General features: G+C 51.0%; 1 protein-coding gene across 1 annotated transcript in view; it reads left to right on the forward strand.

The window, feature by feature from the left end:
• The first annotated feature begins 8,793 nt into the window (after nucleotides 1-8,793).
• Nucleotides 8,794-26,515, forward strand: part of CAPN2 (calpain 2) — a 40,606-nt gene continuing 22,884 nt past the window's right edge. The window contains exons 1-6 of the mRNA XM_064164574.1: nucleotides 8,794-9,046; nucleotides 10,013-10,082; nucleotides 19,876-19,994; nucleotides 20,950-21,083; nucleotides 22,227-22,395; nucleotides 25,063-25,146. Coding sequence (XP_064020644.1) covers nucleotides 8,810-9,046; nucleotides 10,013-10,082; nucleotides 19,876-19,994; nucleotides 20,950-21,083; nucleotides 22,227-22,395; nucleotides 25,063-25,146 — 813 coding nt within the window. The 5' untranslated portion in view covers nucleotides 8,794-8,809. The remainder of the gene's footprint in view (nucleotides 9,047-10,012; nucleotides 10,083-19,875; nucleotides 19,995-20,949; nucleotides 21,084-22,226; nucleotides 22,396-25,062; nucleotides 25,147-26,515) is intronic.

Consider the following 26,515-nt stretch of genomic DNA (forward strand, 5'->3'; position numbering starts at 1 on the left):
TGTCTGTAAGATTGATTTAGAGCTTGCAATATTTTATCCAAGCATTTGGAGTGGGAAGTGTGGTTGCAAGCTGCAGCCTAGTGGGTCCTCTGTAGAGGAATGCATCTGAAATTAGCCATGGTCCTGCTCATTTACTTGTGAAACGAAAGCAAGAAAACTGTTAGTAGCTGAGAAGGAGAAAGATGATGTGCTGCACCCTAGGTGTGAAACTCTGCAACACAACTGCACCAACCTAGGGATGGTGTTTCAGCACCATCAGGAACTGGGGAGGGTGGCTGCATTTTCCAGGATGACCTAGGTCTTTCTGTCACCTCTCAACTGTGCTGGCCAGCATTGCAGCCAGTCTTTTGCTGACTGGGAAAGCTCAGTCCTTCTGCAGATCCCAGCTCCAGAAGGGATAGTTACTCCCTTCCTTGTAAAACACCACCACCACTGCTGCTTCAAGCCCCCTCCTTGAGGGAGCTATGCTCATCCTGGTGAGAACAAGACAAAGCCTGAGGAAGACAACAGGAGTGCAGTAGGTGCATGGCCCTGTTTCTGGGGGACTGGGCAGTTGCTTTCTCTGTTTCCCCAGTATCTGTGTATAGTGGAGGACAGATTGGCAAAAAGGTAGGGATACTGCAAAGCAGAGCAGCACTGAACTGCTCACAGCTGTTCAATGTGGCCATAGGGAAGGAGCAGTCTGCAAATGTGAACTGGATGATCCCTATCAGCAATCACCATGAGAACACAGCTGAAACCAGTTGGGAAATGTGAGAGCTAGTGATTTTTTTTTTCTGAGGAGATGCAGGTGTGCACAGAGCTTAAGAAAAAGTAACATCTTTATTTCTGAAGCTGCTCAGTGTTAGGGGAATGCTTTTAGGTAATTAGTCTTGAGGCTGCTATTTGCACCTAGAAACATTACCGTGGGTAGCATTACTGTGGGCACCTACAAGCGTTACTGTGAGACCCACAGGTACCAGTGCATCCCACAATCAGGTGGAAGTTACTCCTTTCTTGAAACCAAATGAGCATATTGTGTATGTAGCCAAGGCACTGCCTTGCATAGTGCTCAAAAGAACTTCCTTCCCTCTAACTATGGTCTCATATCCACGTCTGCTGCTGACATGGAAGCAGCTGACTTGACTTACATGGCTGCAGAGGACATTGTGGGCAGGCTGTTAGGACTGCTGGTATGGCCAACTTCCCATATAATAAGAGACTCTTGTATTACACATACTTGTCTATCACCAAACTACCTGAGATGATGCAGCCCCCATATGTTTGGGACAAGCCTAGCAAACCATACTGGCAAACACAGCTCTTGTTTGCATTGTCGCAGGCACCTCTCCTGCTTGAATCCCTGCTGGCTCCATTTCCTTCTGGCTTTGCTCTTTCAGTTCCTCCTTTTCTTTTTGGTTTGTCCCAGTCTGCATCCCATGACAGAGATGTTAAGGAAACTCTGGTAACTCTGCTCAGTGTGATCATTTAACATACTTGTGCACACTTGATCTTCTTAATCATCATCCAAGTGGAGGCTGTTGACACGCTGCCAAGCAAACCCTGGAGTGGTCTGTCAATGTCAGCTGTGGGACTGTAATGGTTTAGCACAATGGCTGAGCTGCCTGCTCCCCCAGTGTGCTAGTTTTAAGCTAGCTGGGGTATTTTGGTGAGAAGAATTACATTATAGGCTGTGAAAAGGAAATAATAGTGATGTCTACTGCACTCATAGGCTTGCTGAGATGTAAAAGAACAAGAACACAAAGTATAGATAATGGAGTTGCCCTTGGGCTCTGGATGTATGCACTTTTCTCTCTCTAACTTGCTGTCTGTGTGACTAATCTGTCTGCTTCCTAACCCCCCTGTCTGATTCTCCAAACTCAGATGGACAGCTAGAGAGTAGCTTGCCAGCCAGGCCTGCTCCCACACAAACCAAAGTGGCAGGAGCAATTGCACTCTTAGAGCAAGAGGAGAGAGACTGGAGAGTCTGCTCCTTTTATGGGGAGACACAGGAAAGGGGACTAGGATAACCATTTACAGCATCCTCTGTTCTCCTGCTGAGATAGGCTGGGACAATCTGGTCCTCTGGAGGACTTTATAATAGCACAGTTAGTCCTAAACCTACAACAGGGACACAGGAGAGTTATGGAATAGAATCATAGAATCAACCAGGTTGGAAGAGACCTCCAACATCATCCAGGCCAACCTAGCACCCAGCCCTAGCCAGTCAACCAGACCATGGCACTAAGTGCCTCAGCCAGGCTTGGCTTCAACACCTCCAGGCACAGTGACTCCACCACCTCCCTGGGCAGCCCATTCCAATGCCAATCACTCTCTCTGCCAACAACTTCCTCCTAACATCCAGCCTAGACCTACCCCAGTACAACTTGAGACTGTGTCCCCTTGTTCTGTTGCTGGTTGCCTGGCAGAAGAGCCCAACCCCACCTGGCTACAGCCTCCCTTCAGGTAGTTGTAGACAGCAATGAGCTCTGCCCTGAGCCTCCTCTTCTGCAGGCTGCACACCCCCAGCTGCCTCAGCCTCTCCTCATAGGCTTTGTGTTCCAGGCCCCTCACCAGCCTTGTCACCCTTCTCTGGACACCTTCCAGCACCTCAACATCTCTCTTGAATTGAGTTGACTAAGAGACTCAAAGTGCGACCAACTTTATACCAGCATAAACTTCTCCGTCTACCAGGGAGTGCTTAGAGGAGGTCACGAACCAATCCCGCACTTGTGGGCCAGTGAAAACCAATGCTTTTAGCTGGCACTGGTTTGCTTTCGCCCTGACTACTCCTGGAAAATCAGGGCTCATGGCAGCTGTACGGATTTGAACCACTGTGTGGAGCCAGACCAACGCCTTTTGAGCGCATCTGCCGCTGCCGGGTCCGACCCGACCGGCTGCACATCGCTCGGGGCCAGTTAAACTGCCGGGCGGCGAGGGGCTGTTGTCTCTTACTGCAGCAGCTGGCCTTCCTGCCTGCAAGTGCTCCATGAACTGAAACAGTCCAGCAGAAACATCCTCTGGTGTCATACCATGTCTCTTCTGCCAGGCAACCAGCGACAGAGCAAGGGGACACAGTCTCCAGTTGTGCCAGAGGAGGTCTAGGCTGGATGTTAGGAGGAAGTTGTTGGCAGAGAGAGTGATTGGCATTGGAATGGGCTGCCCAGGGAGGTGGTGGGGTCACCATCCCTGCAGGTGTTCCACAAAAGACTGGATGAGACACTTAGTGCCATGGTCTGGTTGACTGGCTAGGGCTGGGTGCTAGGTTGGACTGGATGATTTTGGAGGTCTCTTCCAACCTGGTTGATTCTATGATTCTATGTGCTCGATAAAGCTTTATCACAGCCATGCTGGAGACTTTGACTAACAGCATACCAGTAGAGCTGTACAACAGTATTGTTGTAAGGACTGAGCTTGTGTGTCCTTGTCCTGGGTTCAAATGCAGGTTCCCAGAGACTCTAATAAATTTAATAGACCCAATGACTATTTATAGAATTTATAGAGTGCCCTCCCCTCTGCCCCCTCCTTTTCCCAAAAGACAGGGAGAGAGAGAAAGGTAGGGACACCCAAATAAATCAATCTCACTCGATTTGGAAGTTAAAAAGGGAAAGTTTAACAATAACTTAGAAGAGGTATTGGAGGTAGGGGAGTTTACAAAGGATAAGGAAGGGAAAACAGCAAAATACAAACAGGGATGGATACAACCTGGGCAAGGTGATGGTGTCTCTGCCTCGTGGCTGCCACATGGTGTGCAGTGTGAGTGTGTGTGCCAAGAGGTAGCGAAGGAAAAGAGAGCAAGAGACAGGCAGCTCCTGTCTCTTTTATACCACAGGAAGTGAAGGGAGTGGGCTAACCATCACCTGGAGTGTGGCCCACCCCTAGGGAGGGGCCAAGACCCCTAGGGTCAGGTTCAGGGTCACTCCCCCTGGAGTGTTAACCCTATACAGTCCTCTCATCCAGCTGTGTGGGCAATGCCTGTCCCTTGGCTGAGTCCTCCAGCTAACAGCATACAAGTAGAGTGCACACAGCATGTACCAGCTCTCTTCAGAGGGCACTTAGGGCATGTAACATGACTTGATCCACTTCCAGTTCTGCCTGTGTGGCTGATTTCCTGCATGCCTCAATATTCTGCCAAAAGTGTCATTACTGTATTTATTAAGGTGGCCTGTCTGACCCATAAGGAAGAGGAAACACCCTCAAAGCAGAAAGAAATTGATCTGGGTCTGGTCTGACCAGATGTGGACAGGCTCACGAATGAGATCAGGATTGCTCCCTCGAATGGCTGTGATCCACACAGACATTGCTGTCTGGCAGCTCATACCCTGCTCATACCCAACTTCAGAAGCATTCTGGGGGCCTCCTCTGCTACACTGTGAATTCAACAGGTAATGTTTGTCTTATTTAATAGCAATGGCTTCCCATGTAACTGTGTAAGCAAAAAAAGGTTTTGAAAGGGACCACACAAGGTCATCTAGCAGGACCTGTGTGGAGTACAGGGAGAGGAATCTGAGTGACTGAAGTACAAAACCACCAAGCAAATGCTCAGTGTCTGCCAGTGCATCGAGACACTGCATATCAACAATGAAGAAAAGCTTCTGATTCATTGTTTTCAAGGAAAACTTCCCCTCACATCTCTGCAAGTGGTGCAGATGGGTATGTTATTTGACTGTTTTTCACAGTATCATCAGCATTGGAAGAGACCTCACAGATCATCAAGTCCAACCCTTTAGCACAGAGCTCAAGGCCAGACCATGGCACCAAGTGCCACGTCCAGTCCTGCCTTGAACAGCTCCAGGGACGGCGACTCCACCACCTCCCCGGGCAGCCCATTCCAGTGTCCAATGACTCTCTCAGGGAAGAACTTTCTCCTCACCTCCAGCCTAAATCTCCCCTGGCGCAGCCTGAGGCTGTGTCCTCTTGTTCTGGTGCTGGCCACCTGAGAGAAGAGAGCAACCTCCTCCTGGCCACAACCTCCCCTCAGGTAGTTGTAGACAGCAATAAGGTCACCCCTGAGCCTCCTCTTCTCCAGGCTAACCAATCCCAGCTCCCTCAGCCTCTCCTCGTAGGGCTGTGCTCAAGGCCTCTCCCCAGCCTCGTCGCCCTTCTCTGGACACACTCAAGCATCTCAATGTCCCTCCTAAACTGGGGGGCCCAGAACTGAACACAGCACTCAAGGTGTGGTCTAAGCAGTGCAGAGTACAGGGGCAGAATGACCTCCCTGCTCCTGCTGGCCACACCATTCCTGATGCAGGCCAGGATGCCACTGGCTCTCTTGGCCACCTGGGCACACTGCTGGCTCATGTTCAGGTGGGTATCAATCAGCACCCCCAGATCCCTCTCTGTCTGGCTGCTCTCCAGCCACTCCCACCCCAGCCTGTATCTCTGCATGGGGTTGTTGTGGCCAAAGTGCAGCACCCTGCACTTGGAGCTATTGAACACCATCCCCTTGGACTCTGCCCATCTGTCCAGGTGGTCAAGGTCCTGCTGCAGAGCCCTTCTGCCCTCCAGCCCAGCCACATCTGCCCCCAGCTTGGTGTCATCTGCAAACTTGCTTATGACTGACTCGATGCCCTCATCCAGATCATCTATGAAGATGTTAAAGAGGATGGGGCCCAGCACTGATCCCTGAGGGACACCACTAGTTTTCAAACAAAGATGTTTGGTTTAGTCTAATAGGGCAGCTCCAAGCAAATGCTTATTGCATCCATGGCTTAGGATATGACCCACAGAATGTGGTGCCTCTCCTTTTGAGGCAGCTGGACAGCCAGCGTGGGCAGTGGGTGCAGCACTAAGGGCTTTCAGCCATGGGAATGCTGCGTGGCATCCAGCACACTCTGACTCAGAGCTAAAATATGAAACAAATGGTTTGAATTCTCTCTTGGAGAGTTGTCATACTAGGCAGGGTGCCAGCAGCAGCATTTCAGCCATCCTGGGCTGCAGCACTCCACCAAAACAGAGATGACCCTTTCCCCACACCTCCGAGTAGGGGTGCATGTAGGGAGGGAGCTGGTTGCATGCAGTTTGGGCTGCACAAGGGGCTGGAGGTAGATTCAGGACAGTGGTGGCAATGATATATGCTTTAGTTACTGCCAGTAAATCGAGCTGTACATTATTTCTATTGCATGCTACAGCTGCAGCAGGCTGGCAAGCTAGAGTACAAGTGCAATCATAGCAGAGTTTAAGCCAGGTCCACAGAACATAAAGCATCTTGAGCTGAAAGAGATTTGTAAGAATCATCAGGTCCAACTTGCTGGTCCCTGAAGGAGCACCAGAAACTAATTCACATGACTAAGAGCATTGTCCAGACACTCCTTGAACTCTGACAGGGTGTGATGGTTTGGGTGTTACCCGCCCCCCCCCCCCACACACTTTAGGAATTGCCCAGACTAGACTCAGCCGGCTCTGGGAATATGAATGAAGTTTATATTTACAGCTAGCACAATAGACAAGCAGAGATTTACAGTTTATAGACAGAAATAGACAAGGTAAAAGGTAATACAGAAACACAGCAGCCCTCCCAGAAACCTGAGTCCCCAGGAGGGGCTCTCAACCACCCCTGCACCTTCCCCCTACCCCTCTCAACCTTGCCCCAGTCCCAAGGAAGAATGGAGGTTCGGCCAGGGGGTTAGGAAGCAAAGTGGATTAGCCCAAAACGGAAGGTGAGGTTAGAGAGATGTAGCTCAGCCAGCAGCCCAAGTGAGAGTGAATGCCAAGAGTGTGTTATCAAATGTTTTTATTTCTTGTTCCCATATATCTCAGCAAGGCTGTGAGCGAAGTAGACAATCACCATCATTTTCTTTTTACAGCCTATAATCTACTTCTCACCAAAACATCCTAGCCTGCTTCAAACTAGCACACAGGGTTTGCAGCATGGGGTACCAAACTCGGGAGCCTGTTACAGTGATCACCCTGTCAGTGAAAAATCTTGTCCTAAAGTCCAGTCCAAACTTGCCCCAATGCAACTTCATTTCATTCCCTCATCATAGTATCACCAAGGTTGGAAGAGACCTCACAGATCATCAAGTCCAACCCTTTACCACAGAGCTCAAGGCTAGACCATGGCACCAAGTGCCACGTCCAATCCTGCCTTGAACAGCTCCAGGGACGGCGACTCCACCACCTCCTCGGGCAGCCCATTCCAGTGTCCAATGACTCTCTCAGGGAAGAACTTTCTCCTCACCTCAAGCTTAAATTTCCCCTGGCACAGCCTGAGGCTGTGTCCTCTTGTTCTGGTGCTGGCCACCTGAGAGAAGAGAGCAACCTCCTCCTGGCCACAACCTCCCCTCAGGTAGTTGTAGACAGCAATAAGGTCTCCCTCCTCCTATTATTGTTGGTCACCAGAGAGCACAGACTCCTATCTCCCCCTCAGGTGCCCTCTCTGAAGAAGGTGTAGGCTGTGGTGAGGTCATCCTCATTCGTTCATTGTTTTCCCTTTGCTTTGTTTCCTGAGCTTACAGAAGCTTTCTAAGATGGGGCTCTTCAGCTTGGAGAAGAGGAGATCGAGGGGTAACCTCGTTAATGGTTATGAATATGCGCAGGGTGAGTGCCGGGAGGCTGGAGCCAGGCTCTTCTCTGTGATGCCTGATGACAGCACAAGGGGCAATGGGTGGAAGCTGAGGCATAGGAAGCTTCATGTAAACATGAAGAGGAATTTTTTTCACTGGGGGTGATGGAACACTGGAAGAGGCTGCCCAGTGGGGTTGTGGAGTCTCCCTCTGTGGAGACATTCATAACCCACCTGGATGCGTTCCTGCGTGATCTGGTATAGGTGATCCTGCTCTGGCAGGGGGTTGGACTGGATGAGCTTTCGAGGTCCCTGCCGGCCCCTGACACTCTGTGATTTGGAGGAGTGTGCCCAGGTGGCCAAGAGAGCCAATGGCACCCTGGCCTGGCTCAGGAGCAGTGTGGCCAGCAGGACAAGGGAGCTTATTCTGCCCCTGGACTCAGCACTGCTCAGGCCACACCTTGAGTGCTGTGTCCAGTTCTGGGCCCCTCAATTGAAGAGAGATGTTGAGGTGCTGGAAGGTGTCCAGAGAAGGGCAACAAAGCTGGTGAGGGGCCTGGAACACAAAGCCTATGAGGAGAGGCTGAGGGAGCTGGGGGTGTGCAGCCTGCAGAAGAGGAGGCTCAGGGCAGAGCTCATTGCTGTCTACAGCTACCTGAAGGGAGGCTGTAGCCAGGTGGGGTTGGTCTCTTCTGCCAGGCAACCAGCAGCAGAACAAGGGGACACAGTCTCAAGTTGTGCCAGGGGAGGTCTAGGCTGGATGTTAGGAGGAAGTTGTTGTCAGAGAGAGTGATTGGCATTGGAATGGGCTGCCCAGGGAGGTGGTGGAGTCACCATCCCTGGAGGTGTTGAAGCCAAGCCTGGCTGAGGCACTTAGTGCCATGGTCTGGTTGCCTGGCTAGGGCTGGCTGCTAGGTTGGCCTGGATGATCTTGGAGGTCTCTTCCAACCTGGCTGATTCTATGATTCTGAGGTTCATGCAGGAACTATTGCTGTTTTAATGAGTATGCGTGGGCAGTGTGGGCAATGCGGGAGACGGGACTGGCACAGGTGTGAAGTTGATGAGGTGCCCAGCTGCAAAGGAGGCGTGCTCTGCTTCGGGCCCACGGGGAACGGAGACAGAGACCGGGGAGAAGTGAGTTCTTTCACCCGCGACCCGGAGGGGGTGCCGGTGGCTCCCGGTGCAGGGGCACGTGAGCAGGCGGGTGGGTGCCTCGGCGCTGAGCACTGGCGGCAGCTGCGACATCCTCCGGGAGGGAGGGGACGTGTCCGACCGGGCCGGGAGGGGCCGGGAAGTGCCGGGGCGGGGCGGCGGCGCAGCGGGGCCATGGCGGGGATGGCTGCGGCGGTGGCGAAGGAGCGGGCGGCGGCGGCAGGCGTGGGGCAGCACGACCGCGCCGTCCCCTACCTGGGCCAGGATTTCGGGGCTCTGCGGCAAGCGTGCCTGCAGGAGGGGCGGCTTTTCCAGGACCCGTCCTTCCCCGCCGGCCCCACCGCCCTCGGCTACCGAGAGCTGGGGCCCAGCTCCTACAAGACCAAGGGAGTCGTCTGGCAGAGACCCACGGTAGGACAGTGGCGGAGGGGGTTTGGTTTCTCGGTAGCATCCTGCCGTGGCAGCACCGCGCCTTTTCACCCAGCGTCTCTCTCCCCTGCGCCCTTTAAGTGGGTGTGATTTCCTTCGGGCATGGGGAGCAGTTCCCAGCTGGCCCACTCGGAAGCGCGTTTCTGCGGCTGGCCCCGGCCGCAGGTTAGAGCGGCGGCCGCGGGTTGGAGCGGCGGCCGCAGGTTAGAGCGGCGGCCGCAGGTTAGAGCGGCGGCCGCAGGTTAGAGCGGCGGCCGCAGGTTAGAGCGGCGGCCGCAGGTTAGAGCGGCGGCCGCAGGTTAGAGCGGCGGCCGCAGGTTAGAGCGGCGGCCGCAGGTTAGAGCGGCGGCCGCAGGTTAGAGCGGCGGCCGCAGGTTAGAGGCTCTGGGCTGGTGCGGTAACCTGCTCCGTGTGAAGAACAAGCAGCCAAGTGGCTGTGCTTCTCTCCGGCCTGAATTCTCCCCGCAGACCAACACCCTTGCTTTAGGGTTGCTGCTTCGTATGACTCTGCCTCCACAGAGAGATGAGCTGACCTCGGTGGGGAGGTTTCCTTCTCAAGCCTTTGCCCAGGATGTGCCTCTAGCTCCCGGAGCAGTCAGTCCTGTGTGGCTATCGGTCAGATGGACTCTGAGTTGCCTGGGTGCTTCTGAAGGACCCTGATGTGGTCAGTGTCAGGCAGGTAACAGCAGAGAGGTGTGTGCACCGTGCCTGAAAACACAGTGAACCTCCTGGTACATGCTGTGAAGCCAGGTGGCTGCCCACAAGCTCTGGTCACTAGCTCCTGTTCTCACCGTGCTTAGTGTGTCTGGTGCCCGCACTCATTTCGACCTGCTCCATCTTTGTAGTGTTGATTTGCTGTGGTCAGTCACCTGTTCATGTTGGCTGTGACTGGGGTCTCATTCCATCCACCTGTGGGTATGTGTAATGCAAGGCTTGTTTTCTTCCCAGGAGCTGTGTTCGAACCCCCAGTTCATAATTGGAGGAGCCACTCGCACAGACATCTGCCAAGGTGCCTTAGGTAAGGTGGAGGCAGAAAGCTGAGCTTTCCGTGCAGGTGCTGCCCCGGGACACCACATTTTATACTAGGCTGTAACTCACTCTGCATCCTACCATCTCTCTTGATATCATAGCAGACCTTTCTTGCTTTCTGTTGGCAGCTGCAGGTAGGGACTGTGTGTTTGGCTACTGCCTTGCTGTGTGCACCGAGCAGGGATGACACAGGCTGGTTTCCTGTTGGCTTTTCTGACACTGCCAGTTTGTTTCGTGTCGGTATCTGTCTGCCTGACAGTAGTTTGACTAATTTCTGCCCATGGCAGTCTGCTTAGAGGAGCGGTTGAGTCGGTAGCAAAGCATTCCTTTCCCCACTGGGAAAGCGTGCTGCTGAGCAGGAGGGACCCCTTGAAATCTAGTCTGAGGAAAACAAATTATATGGAAGGATTCCCAGCCACTCACCAGCTCCCAGGGAAAACATTCCAGGAGGGGTGGGCCAGCCTGTGATTCCTCTGCTGTTGCTGTGGCTGCCACTCCGTTTGTGCAAGGGTCAGCCACTCTGGAATAGCCTTGGGAGCTGTAGGGAAGCCCCAGGGGACAGCTAGAAGAGAGTTACTTAACCTGCTTGTGTGTGCACAGCCATCCTGGTCTGGAAGTCTCTCTCCTATCCCTCCCTGAAGAACGGGCTTCAGGTGAAAGTCTCTGTGCCTCTCCTTCCAGAAGGCATCATGGAGACTGATGAGGAGGACAAATGTGGGAGGAAACAAGCTGAAGTGGAAGCAGGGAGTGGAAGTGAGGCTTCTATTTGTTCCATAACTGTGGGGAGAAGTTTTTAGATGAGACTGATAGCGTGCTTGAGAGAAAGCCCTCAGTGTAGGGAAGCATGACTAATATCTGCTGTGTGCTGTGCTTTTGCAGTGGGTTTGGCAAAGGAATGAAGTTCTGTTTGCTTGTGTTTCATAATATTACTCAGCTTTAGTTTCTAGCACCCCTGCCACTATTTGCATATTCACATCCAAATATATAATGGATAGGGGACCTTATTTCACTTGTTTTGTGCTTAGATTTTCTTTAAGTAGTTAACTCAGGTTGGTGCTTTAACAACTGGATTCAGCTTGTATAAAAATTCCTGAGTATTAAAAATGCTTAGTTTATGAATGTAGCTCTTCTCATGCACCAGTGTGATCTGTGGCATGGATTAGGCTCCACTGTGTCATCACTGAAGTTCTTGGTATGTCACCAGCTTCATAGAATCACAGAATTAACCAGGTTGGAAAAGTCCTTTGAGATCATTGAGTTCAACCTAACACCTTGTAATTAACTAAACCTTTGAGATCATTGAGTCAAACCTATCACCTAACATCAGGAATGGTGTGGTCAGCAGGAGCAGAGAGGTCATTCTGCCCCTGTACTCTGCACTGCTTAGACCACACCTTGAGTACTGTGTTCAGTTCTGGGCCCCTCAGTTTAGGAAGGACATTGAGATGCTTGAGCGTGTCCAGAGAAGGGCAAGGAGGCTGGGGAGAGGCCTTGAGCACAGCCCTACGAGGAGAGGCTGAGGGAGCTGGGATTGGTTAGCCTGGAGAAGAGGAGGCTCAGGGCAGACCTTATTGCTGTCTACAACTACCTGAGGGGAGGTTGTGGCCAGGAGGAGGTTGCTCTCTTCTCTCAGGTGGCCAGCACCAGAACAAGAGGACACAGCCTCAAGCTATGCCAGGGGAAATTTAGGCTGGAGGTGAGGAGAAAGTTCTTCCCTGAGAGAGTCATTGGACACTGGAATGGGCTGCCCGGGGAGGTGGTGGAGTCGCCGTCCCTGGAGCTGTTCAAGGCAGGATTGGACGTGGCACTTGGTGCCATGGTCTGGCCTTGAGCTCTGTGGTAAAGGGTTGGACTTGATGATCTGTGAGGTCTCTTCCAACCTTGGTGATACTGTGATACCTTCTAATTAACTAAACCATGGCACTAAGTGCCTCATCAAGTCTTCTTTCCTTCATGTGTTCTCTGTGTGCCTGATTGCATTTCTCCCCCCACAACTGCTTTGGCATAAATTGTGTTTCAGTGCTTAGCACAGGTGGCAGGCATTTGTCCTCCTCGGTTGTGAAACTTTAGGGAGTAGGTCAATGTGAAATCACTTTATTGTAATGCCATTTCAACAGCTGGCATATTGCACAGATACTCATATCTGAAGGCACTCAGTTGCTTTATGCCTTCTGCAGGCTTCCAGCTCTTCTGTCCAGCAGTTGCGGCAGGAGGAGCGCAGAAATCCATAGCTTAATTTTCAAGTTGCAGAGTTGCTGTTGATAGTGCCAAACCAAACCCTGTTTTAAACAGATGAGAGGATCTGTTGTCATAATTGTCTTTGGCTCAGTCAGGTGTTCTCATGAGGTTATGCAGTGCCATCAAAGGATATGAACCAGCGCACAGCTTCTGTTGTTTGTATCTTCTGAAACAGTTGAATAGGAGGTTGTTGCTGTTCTTTCTTATACCCCTGTTTTGACTAGGAGTAAATACTGTGGTGACTCACCCTATCTTAGTAGTCTGGGCAGTATGTTGGCATTGCCTGGCAGTCTAATGGTTGATTGAAAATTAGGTCCTATTGATGTTTTTTTTTCTTCTGTGTAGCCATTGAGTTACTAAAAGCCTGTACTGGAATGACTGCTTTTTCACACCTGAGCCTAGCAGATGGGCTATACAAATGTTTGTTTGGGTTTGGGGGGTTTGTTTGGTTGGGGTTTTTTTAATCACTGTCTCATCTAACACTAGCATTCATAGAATCACAGAATCAACCAGGCTGGAAGAGACCTCCAAGCTTATCCAGTCCAACCTAGCACCCAGCCCTAGCCACTCAACCAGACCATGGCACTAAGTGCCTCAGCCAGGCTTGGCTTGACCACCTCCAGGGATGGTGACTCCACCACCTCCCTGGGCAGCCCATTCCAATGCCAATCACTCTCTCTGCCAACAACTTCCTCCTAACATCCAGCCTAGACCTCCTCTGGCACAACTTGAGACTGTGTCCCTGTGTTCTGTTCCTGGCTGCCTGGCAGAAGAGCCCAACCCCACCTGGCTACAATGTCCCTTCAGGTAGTTGTAGACAGCAGTGGGCTCTGCCCTGAGCCTCCTCTTCTGCAGGCTGCACACCCCCAGCTCCCTCAGCCTCTCCTCAGGGGGCTGTGTTCCAGGCCCCTCACCAGCTTTGTCATATCAATACATTTTCTTAAGCTTCCATTTGCTTGAAATCTGTGTGCTGATGTCCCATCAGAGAACTGTCAGGACTGGAAGGGACCTCAGGAATCATCTACTTCCAGCCCCCTTGCCATGGGCAAAGACACCTCACACTAGATCAGGTTGCTCAGAGACACTTCCAGCCTGGCCTATAAAGATCTCCAAGGATGGGGTTTCCACCACCTCCCTGGGCAACCTGTTCCAGTGTCACTCTTGTGGTGAACAGCTTCTTCCTTCATATGTCAGGGTATCACAGAGATTGCACTAGAAGATGCCAGGTGCTCTTGAAAACCAGGTGCTTTTTGTTCTGTTGCTTTTAGTCTGTTTATTTGAGGCACTTAGTGCCATGGTCTAGTTGATTGGATAGGGCTGGGGGATGGGTTGGACTGAATGATCTTGGAGGTCTCTTCCAACCTGGCTGATTCTATGAGATTCAAAAGGCTCAATCAAAAAGCACAACACATTTGTGCCCCTGAGGAGTTTTATTGCTGTTGCTAAGCCATTCAGACCATGTACTGCAGGGAGAGATGAGGTGTCCAAAGCACATGCACCCATCACTGCTGCAACAAGGAGTTAACTGACGAGCTTGGCTGATGACCAGTGGTGCAGATGTTCCTTTTGGCCCAAGAGTCTTTGGTCTGTGGGCCAGATACAGCCTGTAAGTTTGTCTCATTGGGTTTGACATGGACTTTACAACACTGTGGTGCACGAAAGGCATAGCTTATCATCAGCAAAGAAAGGCTGTCTTTTTGCTGAGGCTGCAAGTTCATTAGGCTCTCCAGTCACCAAAATTCCACCCCTTAGGCTTTGGATTATCCTTTATGTTGTTTTTGCTGCATTTTTATGAGAAACTTTTAGAGGCAGGTGTTTGGAGTTAGTTTTGCAGCACCAGAGCTGAAGCCAGTGATGAGCCAGCAGTGTGCCCAGGTGGCCAAGAGAGCCAGTGGCATCCTGGCCTGCATCAGGAACAGTGTGGCCAGTAGGATGAGGGAGGTTATTGTTCCCCTGTACTCAGCACTGGTCAGGCCACACCTTGAGTGCTGTGTCCAGTTCTGGGCCCCTCAATTGAAGAGGGATGTTGAAGTGCTGGAAGGTGTCCAGAGAAGGGCAACAAAGCTGTTGAGGGGCCTGGAGCACAAACCCTATGAGGAGAGGCGGAGGGAGATGGAGTTGTTTAGCCTGGAGAAGAGGAGGCTCAGGGCAGAGCTCATTGCTGTCTACAACTACCTGAAGGGAGGTTGTAGCCAGGTGGGGGTTGGTCTCTTCTGCCAGACAACCAGCAACAGAACAAGGGGACACAGTCTCAAGTTGTGCTGGGATAGGTCTAGGCTGGATGTTAGGAGGAAGTTGTTGGCAGAGAGAGTGATTGGCATTGGAATGGGCTGCCCAGGGAGGTGGTGGAGTCACCATCCCTGGAGGTGTTGAAGCCAAGCCTGGCTGAGGCACTTAGTGCCATGGTCTGGTTGCCTGGCTAGGGCTGGGTGCTAGGTTGGACTGGCTGATCTTGGAGGTCTCTTCCAAGCTGGTTGATTCTATGATGGCATTTGGTTCAGAATTGGCAGCACATGGGATGTGGTGAGTCATTACAGCAGAGGGGAGGAACCAAAGTCGATGCAGAGAGTAAGCTTATTCACCCTTAACCGCCTCCTTTGGAGGGGATGTCACTATGGTATCACAACACTGGGCTGTACACAGCGCGGTATCTCATCTGTTCTTTGGGCACGGAAGTCTCCTCCCTGCATAAAAATGTGGGGGGGAAATGAAGAATTGACTAGAATGAATTTAGATTGCATGGCTTTCCCACACAGGCAAACCATTTGACTGTAAGGGGGTTGCCACAGCCTCGTGTTTTTAACCCAAACCTTCCTGGAGCCCTGTGATGTTGATATAAATACATCCAGTAGCTGTTAACCTATAGCTGTGAGTGTTTTGAAGTAATGATGTGGCTGTAGCTGTTAGAATGTGCTTCTTTCCTTTGACCCCATGCTCTTACATGAGCTGTGCAGTGACCACAGGAGCCACCTTTTATTTACCAGCTGTCCAGGTGCTTCCTGGAGGTGCTTTGCTTGTCTTTGGTCTCCAGAATGGCCAATTTAAAGCCTTTATGTCTATTTATGTCTGCCTTGAAATTAAGTTTTTTGTGCATTCTTGTTTAGAAGTGGATACTAGGTACATGAAGGGATGGATGCCTAGAAATAAGAACATTGATAACAGTGAAAAGGAAGCATGGCAAAACCAAGTGACACTTGTATTTATTATACATCAACTCACAGCCTGATAATATTCCCTTTTCTGGTGACTTTGTTCTGCTTATTGGGTTGTACTTTTACCAAAGTCATCCATGATTAACCTAGCCTTGCTAACATCCACTCAAACTCTTCTTGTCACTAACCTCTTAGCCTCCTCTTGGCCTTTCCCTCTCTATCCAAGGGGAGTCACTGTCAAGAGCCTTACTCAAGCACAAGTTCTTATAGTTAAGACTATTTGTTAAAGACCTTGCTCAGGCTTATTTACTGCAGTCTAGAACTCCAGGTATAATCCCAAGTTCTTTTTCCACCCAGGCTTTAAATGATCAGGTTGACTTTTGCTGTCTCTGCATCATCTCTGACCATTGAGCACTTTTAAATGGGGAAACCACGAGGTGTGTCTGCCACATACACTGTGTCTGCCTTTTAACCTCAATAAGACCTTCCCTAGAGGTGTCTAAGCTCTATATCTCAAGGCAGGATTGGACGTGGCACTTGGTGCCATGGTCTAGCCTTGAGCTCTGTGGTAAAGGGTTGGACTTGATGATCTGTGAGGTCTCTTCCAACCTTGGTGATACTGTGATATATTTGTCTGACTCTTAAGTTTTCCTTAGAAACCAGCATGAAGTTCAACAGAAAGTTTTTTTTTTTTTACTGTGGTTCCTTTCTCATCATGCCTGCTTTGATGGGACAGCTTAAAAATAAAGGAAGTCCTGTATAAACTCTGTTTATGGGCTTAGTGGTCCTCTGGGGGGAGTTTCTCCTCCTTGAACTTCAGTGGTTCTTAACTGTAGGGGAAATCTGTAAACTCAGAGATATATCATCAGGGTTGGAAGAGACCTCACAGATCATCAAGTCCAACCCTTTACCACAGAGCTCAAGGCCAGACCATGGCACCAAGTGCCACGTCCAGTCCTGCCTTGAACAGCTCCAGGGACGGCGACTCCACCACCTCCCCGGGCAGCCCATTCCAGTGTCCAATGACTCTCTCAGGGAAGAACTTTCTCCTCACCTCAAGCCTAAATCTCCCCTGGTGCAGCCTGAGGCTGTGTCCTCTTGTTCTGGTGCTGGCCACCTGAGAGAAGAGAGCAACCTCCTCCTGGCCACAACCTCCCCTCAGGTAGGGGTCAGCAATAAGGTCAGCAATAAGGTCACCCCTGAGCCTCCTCTTCTCCAGGCTAACCAATCCCAGCTCCCTCAGCCTCTCCTCGTAGGGCTGTGCTCAAGGCCTCTCCCCAGCCTCGTTGCCCTTCTCTGGACACGCTCAAGATGTTTGGGTTTAGCTCACTGTTCCTTAGGACTAGCACAGTGGTGCATGGCTGAGCCACTGACTGTCGGGGTTTATCCAAAATTGCCTGAATGAGAGCACAAAACTGCCTAACTCCATGAAGCATCCTGGTAGTCTAGCTATGGGTGGATACCCTACTGGCTTTAGTGCAGGTCTGAGATGCCAGGACTCAGTTCACCCCTGAGCTGTTTGTCTCTGTGTGTAAAAGCCTTTCAGAACGTGGAGTCTGTGCCAGGGTTGTTCTGATGCCTGGGCAGGCACTTGTCTGCAGTTATCTGGCCTCTGTGCTGAGATAAGAGGTGACCTTCTTGTTGCCTTTCTGAGGTGACCTTCTTTTGGCCTTTCAATATCTGAAGGGAGCCTACAAAAAAGCTGGGGAGGGACATTTCAGGTATGAGGGAGTGACAGGACTGGGGGGGAACGGAGCAAAGCTGGAGATGAGTAGCTTTAGGCTGGAGGTGAGAGGGAAGCTCTTCAGCATGAGAGTGGTGAGAGCCTGGAATGGGCTGCCCAGGGAGGTGGTTGAGGCCCCATGGCTGGAGGTGTTTAAGGCCAGGCTGGCTGAGGCTGTGTGCAGCCTGCTCTAGGGTAGGGTGTCCCTGCCTATGTCAGGGGAATTGGAACTGGCTGCTCCTTGTGTTCCCTTCCAACCCTGACTGATTCTGTGATTCTATGAGAACAGCTGAGCTATTAGTTTGTATATTTGTGACTCAACTCATGCCTGTTCCCTGTGTTCAGGATGCTTTGAGGTTGCAGTTTGTTACAAGTTAAGTGTCTCAGTAAGGCTTGCTAACTTTTCCCAGGCATGAATGGTTGTTCCTGCTGGAGCAGGAACCCAGTGGCACAGGGGGGAGTATGGAGATCCCTGCTCTTTTTCTTTTAGGGTTTTGTTGCTCTTAAACACACTGGGACTCCTGGGTGCCAGAAGAGGAATATTTCACCAAGCTAGGAGCAGGTGTTGACCTGTTGGGAGGTAGGAGAACCCTGCAGAGGGACCTTGCCAGGCTGGATGGGTGGGCAGAGGCCAATGGGATGAGATTGAACAAGGCCAAGTGCAGGGTTCTGCACTTTGGCCACAACAACCCCAAGCATCACTACAGGCTGGGGATGAGTGGCTGGAAAGCAGCCAGGAGGAAAGGGACCTGGGGGTACTGGTAGAGAGTAGCTGAAGATGAGGCAGCAGTGTGCCCAGGTGGCCAAGAGAGCCAATGGCATCCTGGCCTGGAGCAGGAACAGTGTGGCCAGCAGGACAAGGGAGGTTATTCTGCCCCTGTACTCAGCACTGCTCAGGCCACACCTTGAGTGCTGTGTCCAGTTCTGGGCTCCTCAATTCAAGAGAGATGTTGAGGTGCTGGAAGGTGTCCAGAGAAGGGCAACAAAGCTGGTGAGGGGCCTGGAACACAAAGCCTATGAGGAGAGGCTGAGGGAGATGGAGGTGTGCAGCCTGTAGAAGAGGAGGCTCAGGGCTGACCTCATTGCTGTCTACAACTACCTGAAGGGAGGCTGTAGCCAGGTGGGGTTGGTCTCTTCTCCCAGGCAAGCAGCAACAGAACAAGGGGACACAGTCTCAAGTTGTGCAATCAGGGGAGGTCTAGGCTGGATGTTATGAGGAAGTTGTTGGCAGAGAGAGTGATTGGCATTGGAATGGGCTGCCCAGGGAGGTGGTGGAGTCACCATCCCTGGAGGTGTTGAAGAAAAGCCTGCCTGGGGCACTTAGTGCCATGGTCTGGTTGACTGGCTAGGGCTGGGTGCTAGGTTGGACTGGATGATCTTGGAGGTCTCTTCCACCCTGGCTGATTCTATGGATATTAAGGAAAATTTCATTACTGCAAGATCAGTGAGGCATTGGAACAGGCTACCCAGGGAGGTGGTGGAGTCACCATCCCTGGAGGTGTTGAGAAAACATGTAGACATGGCACCTCAGGACATAGACTAGTGGGCATGGTGGTTGTGGGTTAGCAGTAGGACTTGATGATTTTGAGATCTTTTCCAACCTTAATGATTCTCTGTTTCTTGATCCTGGGATGCTACACATTCTGCAGTGCCATTTTAGGCTCTGTGATGTGTGGTAGCCCCTTTGCTGTATTCATAAAGGCAGATGTGGTGATGAGGACTTCTGTGCTGGGCTATGGGAGTTGGGCTAAGCTGGGTATCCAAATCTCTAATCACCTCACTACTGGTCTGCAGGAGGCCCATGGCTGAGTGCAAGGGTTTGTTTTTTCTCTTTTATTCAGTTAAAGTAACACTGGTTTCTGAAAATAGTTACAGAAAGCAGAGGTAATATTTATATAGCTGTGGTTTCTTCTTCCCTTTACTTGGTAGGAGATGGAGTGGAAAAGTACTGTCCAGACAGCTTAGGCCCTGGGGCTGTGGTGTGCAGGCTTGGTATATGTTGGCTCCATCCCAGGAAGGGTGAAGAGGATGTGTGGGACTGGGGAACAGTGCCTGCCTTCAGACTTTTCCTGGCTGGCTGGCAACCAGCACCAGAGATGAGGTGTGGGACTAAACAGAGAAGCCTATGTTTAGGAAGAGCCCCCAGTGGTGTGCAAGGTGAAAGGAGCTCCTTTTCGGCAGGAGGCAGGCAAGAGACCTTAAAGGTAGCTTATCCATAGTCTAGGTCTCCAGGAAGGAAGGAAGGAAAGGAAAACAGCCTGTGTTTGAAGAAGCTCTGGCCTTTCAAGGAGACACTGCACCCCTGAGTACCTGTGTGTGTCCACAGCCCCTGCTCTTTGCTGTTTCCTCCTGCTGCTTCCTAACCTGTAGACACTCAGTTGAATGTTAAGTTTTCTTTCAAAGAGTCTCAGCCTGAGTTTTAACCGTGTTGGTAGAGCATACAAAGCCTGCTTTTGTTTGGTGGGGTTGGTTTTTTTTCTTCCTATTGCTTTGGTCTTGAAGAAATGCAACCCTCTCCTGCAGATGGTGGTGTTTCTCTATGTGTAGTTGGTCTGCCTTAGAGGTAAATTGGTGGGAGGACTCACATCATCACAGCTGAGGTGATTGTTGGTTATGAAAAGTAAGGAATGGACATTAAACCTTTTTACTTTCTCTTTTTTCCTTTACAGGGGACTGTTGGCTCCTGGCTGCTATTGCATCTCTCACCTTGAATGAAGAAATCCTAGCCCGTGTTGTTCCCAAAGACCAGAGCTTCCAAGATAAATATGCAGGAATTTTCCATTTCCAGGTGGGTGGAAAACAGCCTTCCCTCCCCCCACCCCTCAAAGCTGTTGTCTAGGAGATGGTGAGAGTGAATATATGCATGAGTGTAGTGTTTGTTGGGATGGTTTGAGGGATGTCAAAAAGCCAGGCAGAAAAAGAGACCTCTCCAAAAAGGTTATGGTGGTGAAAGGAAGAGGACTGCTGGGCATGGGGGCTGTCATAGGATAGAATCAGTCAGGGTTGGAAGGGACCACAAGCATCAGCCAGTTACAACCCCCCTGACATGGGCAGGGACACCCTACCCTAGAGCAGGCTGCCCACAGCCCCATCCAGCCTGGCCTTAAACAACTCCAGGGATGGGGCCTCAACCACCTCCCTGGGCAACCCATTCCAGCCTCTCACCACTCTCCTGCTCAACAACTTCCTCCTCACCTCCAGTCTCAACCTACCCATCTCCAGCTTTGCTCCATTCACCCCAGTCCTGTCACTCCCTGAGAGCCTGAAAAGTCCTTCCTCAGCTTTTTTGTAGCCCCCTTCAGATCCTGGAAGGCCACAAGAAGGTCACCTGGGAGCCTCCTCTTCTCCAGCCTGCACAGCCCCAACTCTTTCAGTCTGTGCTCACAGCAGAGCTGCTGCAGCCCTCTGAGCATCCCAGGGGCCCTTCTCTGGACACACTCCAGCATGTCCACAGCCCTCTTGTAATGGAGGCTCCAGAGCTGGATGCAATACTGCAGGTGGGGTCTCAGCAGAGTGCAGTAGAGGAGGAGAATCACCTCCCTGGCCCTGCTGGCCACACTTGTCTTTGGGGTCCTTCTTCCATCATCAGATGTGCTGATGGTGTGCATACCTGATCAGGGTGGGCACAGCTGGCTCTGAGAGGGATTGCTTTTCCTCCAGGAAGTTTGCAATTGCAGATAAACATGCTGGCGAGCCAAAGTGCACAGCACAGGATGGTGACAAAGTGTTTGTGCTCTTTCCAGTTCTGGCAGTATGGGGAATGGGTGGATGTCGTGGTGGATGACAGGCTGCCCACCAAGAACGGGGAGCTGCTCTTCGTGCACTCCGCGGAGGGCAGCGAGTTCTGGAGTGCGCTGCTGGAGAAGGCCTATGCCAAGTGAGTCACAGAGTATGTCTGGCTGGAAGACACCTCAAGGGTCATCCAGTCCAACCATTTACCCAACACTGAAGGGTCAACACTAAACCATGTCCCTAAGCACCAGGTCCATGTGCTGCTAGAACACCTCCAGGGACAGCGACTCCACCGCTGCCCTGGGTAGACCATTGCAGTATTTGATAACCCTTTCAGTGGAGAAGTTGTTCCTACTATCCAGCCTAGACCTCCCCTGACACAGCCTGTAACCACTTCCTCTAGTTCTGTTGCTTGTCACCAAGGACAAGAAGCTGCTCCCCTCCTCACTCTGACCTCTCTTCAAGTAGTTGTAGAGAGAGCAGGCTTTCACCACACTGAACTATCCCAGTGCCTCTGCCTCATGTCAGCCCAGTTTTAGCCCTTACAGCTTCTGGGGTATGCCACAGTGGCTGGTTTAGTAAAGCTTAGCTGACAGATGCTTAGGACAAGTAGACAAAAGCATTTGCTTTGTTGATAGCCAAGAAAAAGAGCTTTTGCTTCTCATGGCAGGGCTGTTTCCAGAGTTCTGTCTTCTGCTGCAGAGGCCTGGGCAGCTGTTTGATGTGCTCTGCACATCTGTAAGGCCCTGCAGCAGCAGTGCTTCAGCATCCAAAGCATATCAGTCAATGTATGCAGGTCTTTGTTCAACCTGAAGATGCTCGAGTCTGAATTTCCAGTTTGGGGAATTCCAGGGAGACATTCTGCCATCTAAGGTTGCTATTTTCAGTTGACTTAAGAAATGAAGCTTATTTAGATCAGCTGAAAGTCATTGCTAAATGAATTTAAGAGCTATGTGCAGCTGGAGAGGCAAATTGCTGGGTCTTGATAGTTTTTTCTTCCAATGGTGTCCATGTGTTTTGTCATTGCTATGACTGAACCTGCAGCCTGTATACATGATCACACAGGGTTTTATGCTGAGCTTTCCAAGGACAGAGGTCTGAGAAGCAAAGCTGAGTGGGGCACGTTCATAGCTGCCATGGTGCTGCAGGAAGCAGCAGTGCTGTGACAATTGGTGCCACTTAGTGCTCCTCTCCAACAGAAGAGAACAGGGAACCCTCACAGCTGTGTGCATGAGAAGGGGACGATGTGGAGCCTGGTGGCTATTTGTGTGTCTTCCCTTTCGCGCAGGCTGAACGGATCTTATGAGGCTCTCTCTGGTGGCACCACCACTGAAGGCTTTGAGGACTTCACTGGTGGAATTGCCGAGTGGTATGAGCTGCAGAAGGCACCACCCAACCTCTTCAAAGTCATCCAGAAGGCGCTTCAGAAAGGCTCTCTTCTCGGCTGCTCCATTGATGTGAGTTAGCAGCCTCATCACTGGGCACTTGGCTCTGGCTCTGTACAGACAGATGGGACCTGTGCTCTACCCACAGGAGGTGCACAAAGGATGTTGCTCCCCTCTGCCTATAGTTCTCTGCCCTACTTGATGCCTGGAGAACTTGCCCCAAGAGTGTGACACAGGCAAATTCTCCTCTTGGGAGGGTGTCCCGGGTTTGGGCTGATCCCTCCCCCGGGAAGAAAATTCACAACACAGAACCCTTTAATTTTTTTTGAAAGTCAGGGAAAGATGAAATTGTATTTTCTTATAGTATAACAATGTAAAGAGAAATAATAACTAGAGAAGGAAGGAAGGGGAAAAAAAAATACAACAACCTTAAGGGAGATGGGGAAGGGGTCAAGCGGCGGTGAAGCAGCAGTAGCCAAAATAGCAGCCGGGGAAGATAGGTGAAGCTGCAGCAGCAGAAGCCAGCAGGAGAAGGGGGAGAACAAACTGTGCTTGTAGACATTAAGTTCTTGATGCTCCAATTAAATTAGATTAATTTATCTATTGTTGCCATTTATGTGGCCTATCCCTGGAATGGTCACCTCTCCCCTATGTCTGAGCTAGAGGATCAGCTCAAACGGCCACAGAGGGGTATGTCTGAGAACAGCTTGAAGCACAGACTTCATAAGTTGAGTTGTAAAAGCTTGGTCCTTGCTGTAGCCTGTCTCAAAACTATACCAAACCATTCCTCTGAAGTCTGGGCTCTCTTCTTGAAGCAGTGAAGCAGGGAGGCTTAAAGTGTTGCCCCAACAGAACAAGGGGACACAGTCTCAAGTTGTGCTGGGGGAAGTCTAGGCTGGATGTTAGGAGGAAGTTGTTAGCAGAGAGAGTGATTGGCATTGGAATGGGCTGCCCAGGGAGGTGGTGGAGTCACTGTGCCTGGAAGTGTTCAAGCAAAGCCTGGCTGAGGCACTTAGTGCCATGGTCTGGTTGACTGGCTAGGGCTGGGTGCTAGGTTGGCCTGGCTGATCTTGGAGGTCTCTTCCAACCTGGTTGATTCTATGGTTCAGGCCTTTTAAAAGGCATTATGAGAAAATGCCTTGGCAAAAGCTGAACCAGCACACAGCAGAGAAGAGGGGGCTTTGGCCCTGCATACAAGGATCAGAGGAGCTCTTTAGCCTTACTAAAATGAGTCTAAGTATTGTTGTTGTGATAACCCTACTCCCAAATGAGATTACATCTTGGCTGTGTCTAAAGGGAAAGCAAACTGTTTACAAGCACTCCAGATATCATATCAATTCAAATGCTTCCTCAGATTTTTTAAGTTACATCGGAGTCACAGGAGAAGGAAGCTTCACAGCAGGAGAAGTACTTGGTTAATGTCAGAGTGCAGATTTGCAGCACTTTCTGGACTTGTTTTACTCCTTAGCAGTTAGATAAGAATCTTGCATCTGGATACAAGTCTTTTGTTGGGGTTGGGAGGGAGTAAATATGTCTCATTGTCGGTAGGTGCTAACACTTTCTGGTTTGTAAACTGATTATCAGTGAGTTTAGACTTTGAGAAAATACTCTTCTGTGAGAGAAATACATGCACAGAGGTTAAGCATCACATGGAGAGTGCACTGTGAGGCAGTAATAGGACACGAGTTGGGATCATAGAATCAACCAGGTTGGAAGAGACCTCCAAGATCATCCAGGCCAACCTAGCACCCAGCCCTAGCCAATCAACCAGACCATGGCACTAAGTGCCTCAGACAGACTTTTCTTGAACACCTCAAGGGATGGTGCCTCCACCACCTCCCTGGGCAGCCCATTCCAATGCCAATCACTCTCTCTGACAACAACTTCCTCCTAACATCCAGCCTAGACCTCCCCCAGCACAGCTTGAGACTGTGTCCCCTTGTTCTATTGCTGGTTGCCTGGGAGAAGAGACCAACCCCACCTGGCTACAGCCTCCCTTCAGGTAGTTGTAGACAGCAATGAGGTCTGCCCTGAGCCTCCTCTTCTCCAGGCTAAACAGGCCCAGCTCCCTCAACCTCTCCTCATAGGCTTTGTGTTCCAGGCCCCTCACCAGCCTTGTTGCCCTTCTCTGGACACCTTCCAACACCTCAACATCTCTCTTGAAATGAGAAACCCAGAACTGGACACAGCACTCAAGGTGTGGCCTGACCAGTGCTGTGTACAGGGGCAGAATAACCTCCCTTGTCCTGCTGGCCACACTGTTCCTGATGCAGGCCAGGATGCCATTGGCTCTCTTGGCCACCTGGGCACACTGCTGCCTCATCTTCAGCTACTCTCTACCAGCACCCCCAGATCCTTTTCTTCCTGGCTGCTCTCAGCCACTCTGTCCCCAGCCTGTAGCACTGCTTGGGGTTGTTGTGGCCAAAGTGCAGGACCCTGCCCTTGGTCTTGTTCAGTCTCATCCCCTTGGCCTCTGTCCACCCATCCAGCCTGGCCAGGTTCTCAGTGTGCATCCCATGCCACAAATGTGGGCTCTAGGAGTTTCAGCAGTGCCACACACACTGCCTTCCCCTCTCCCTGGTCTGTCACTCAGGTCCCTCTCCTTGCCTCTGTGCAGCAGCTAAACCACCCCTGCAGCCTCCCAGTGAGATAAAATGCCCTTTGAAGGGGGAAGCTTCGCTCTGTTGGATCCCTTGCCATGCAGGAAGCCAAACTCACCCAGCTTCTTTGCTTCTCCAGATCACTGGTGCAGCAGAGATGGAAGCAATCATTTCTGAGAAGCTGGTGAAAGGACATGCATATTCGGTCACTGGGGCAGAGGAGGTAAGTGCACTGTCCCAAAGGACAGAAATGCAGCAGGACTTGCACCTGGTCTGGGCCATGGCAGCCACTAATAGTGTTCAACATTGTAAATTCTCCAGCCTCACCACTGCTGCCAGACCAGGTTGTGAGCCCTGTTTTTCTGAAGAAGTACTGAGTTAGCTGGCATGGTTTGGATAAATGCAAACTTGGCTTCTTGAGGGCTTGGCCAAAGCCCCTCTTTTTCTCCCTGAGTACTGCTTTTTCCTAGCACGTAGGGTGGCAAGAACCCCAGTGCAGAGGGCATGCTACCCTCTGCTGGTGGCCAAGCCTCTCAGCACAGTTCTGTACAGCAGGCAGCGCTGCACCTTAAATGCCCAGTAAGGTCAGAGTGATGGGGGTTGGAAGGGATCTCCAGAGATCATCTAGTCCAACTGCCCTGCCAGAGCAGCTTCACCTAGAGCAGGTTGCCCAGGACAGCATCTAGGCGAGTTTGCAGAGGTGGATACTCCACTACCTCTCTTGGCAGCTGTTGCAGTGCTCTACCACCCACAAAGTGAGGAAGTTGCTCCTTGTCTTTAGATGAAACTCACTGTGTTCAAGTTTGTACCTGTTGCCTCCTGTCCTGTCACTGCCCACCACTGCAAAAAGACTGACACCATCCTCCTGATGTGAGAGATGTGTGCCAAGCAAAAAGCAACAAACGATTGCCCCTTCAGTGCCAGCCAAACAGTGCCCTTTAGCAGGGCATGGTGCTTGAATGCATAGTGCCTGTCCAAGAGTAGGTGACTGGTGAAGCTAAAAGAAGTGAAAACAAATGGAGCAGACCCTGGCATCCTTCCAGATGTGCAATGGACTTTTGGTTACTTCACCAATTGTTTCTGAAACAATTCTGAAACTTCAGAGTGAGATGTGGAGAGCTGCTGGCAGGCTGCGTGGAGGTGGACACTAATGGTGGGCAGGTTTATGTGCTCGAATTTGGCCCTCTTCTTGCAACAAAGGAGGAGTTTGACCTTAATTCACACACATGCATGATTTAGCCAGGCTTCTCCTTTGGGGAAATGCACAGGGTTTGTAAGGATAGTTCATCTTAGGGACCAGAGCATCCTTTCTGAACAGAGCATCCTTTCTGAACAGAGCATCCTTTCTGAACAGAGCATCCTTTCTGAACGCTGTATTGCTGCTGCTCTCTGCAGTGTTCTTGGCTTTGGGCTCTAGAAGTGATCAAGTTCCTTCCTCATTTTAGTGCTGTGTTCCTCATAAATGCTGGGTGTTCCCACTGGAACTCTCGCAGCTCTGTTTGGCCTGGCCTCAGTGCATGCAGAGATCAGCAGACAGCAAGTCAGAACTTCAGTGCAGAGCAAGGAGGAGCTGATGTTGTGCTGCTGTATTG

This window comes from Pogoniulus pusillus, chromosome 25 (genome assembly GCF_015220805.1).
Source record: "Pogoniulus pusillus isolate bPogPus1 chromosome 25, bPogPus1.pri, whole genome shotgun sequence".
Classification (NCBI taxonomy): Eukaryota; Metazoa; Chordata; class Aves; order Piciformes; family Lybiidae; genus Pogoniulus; species Pogoniulus pusillus.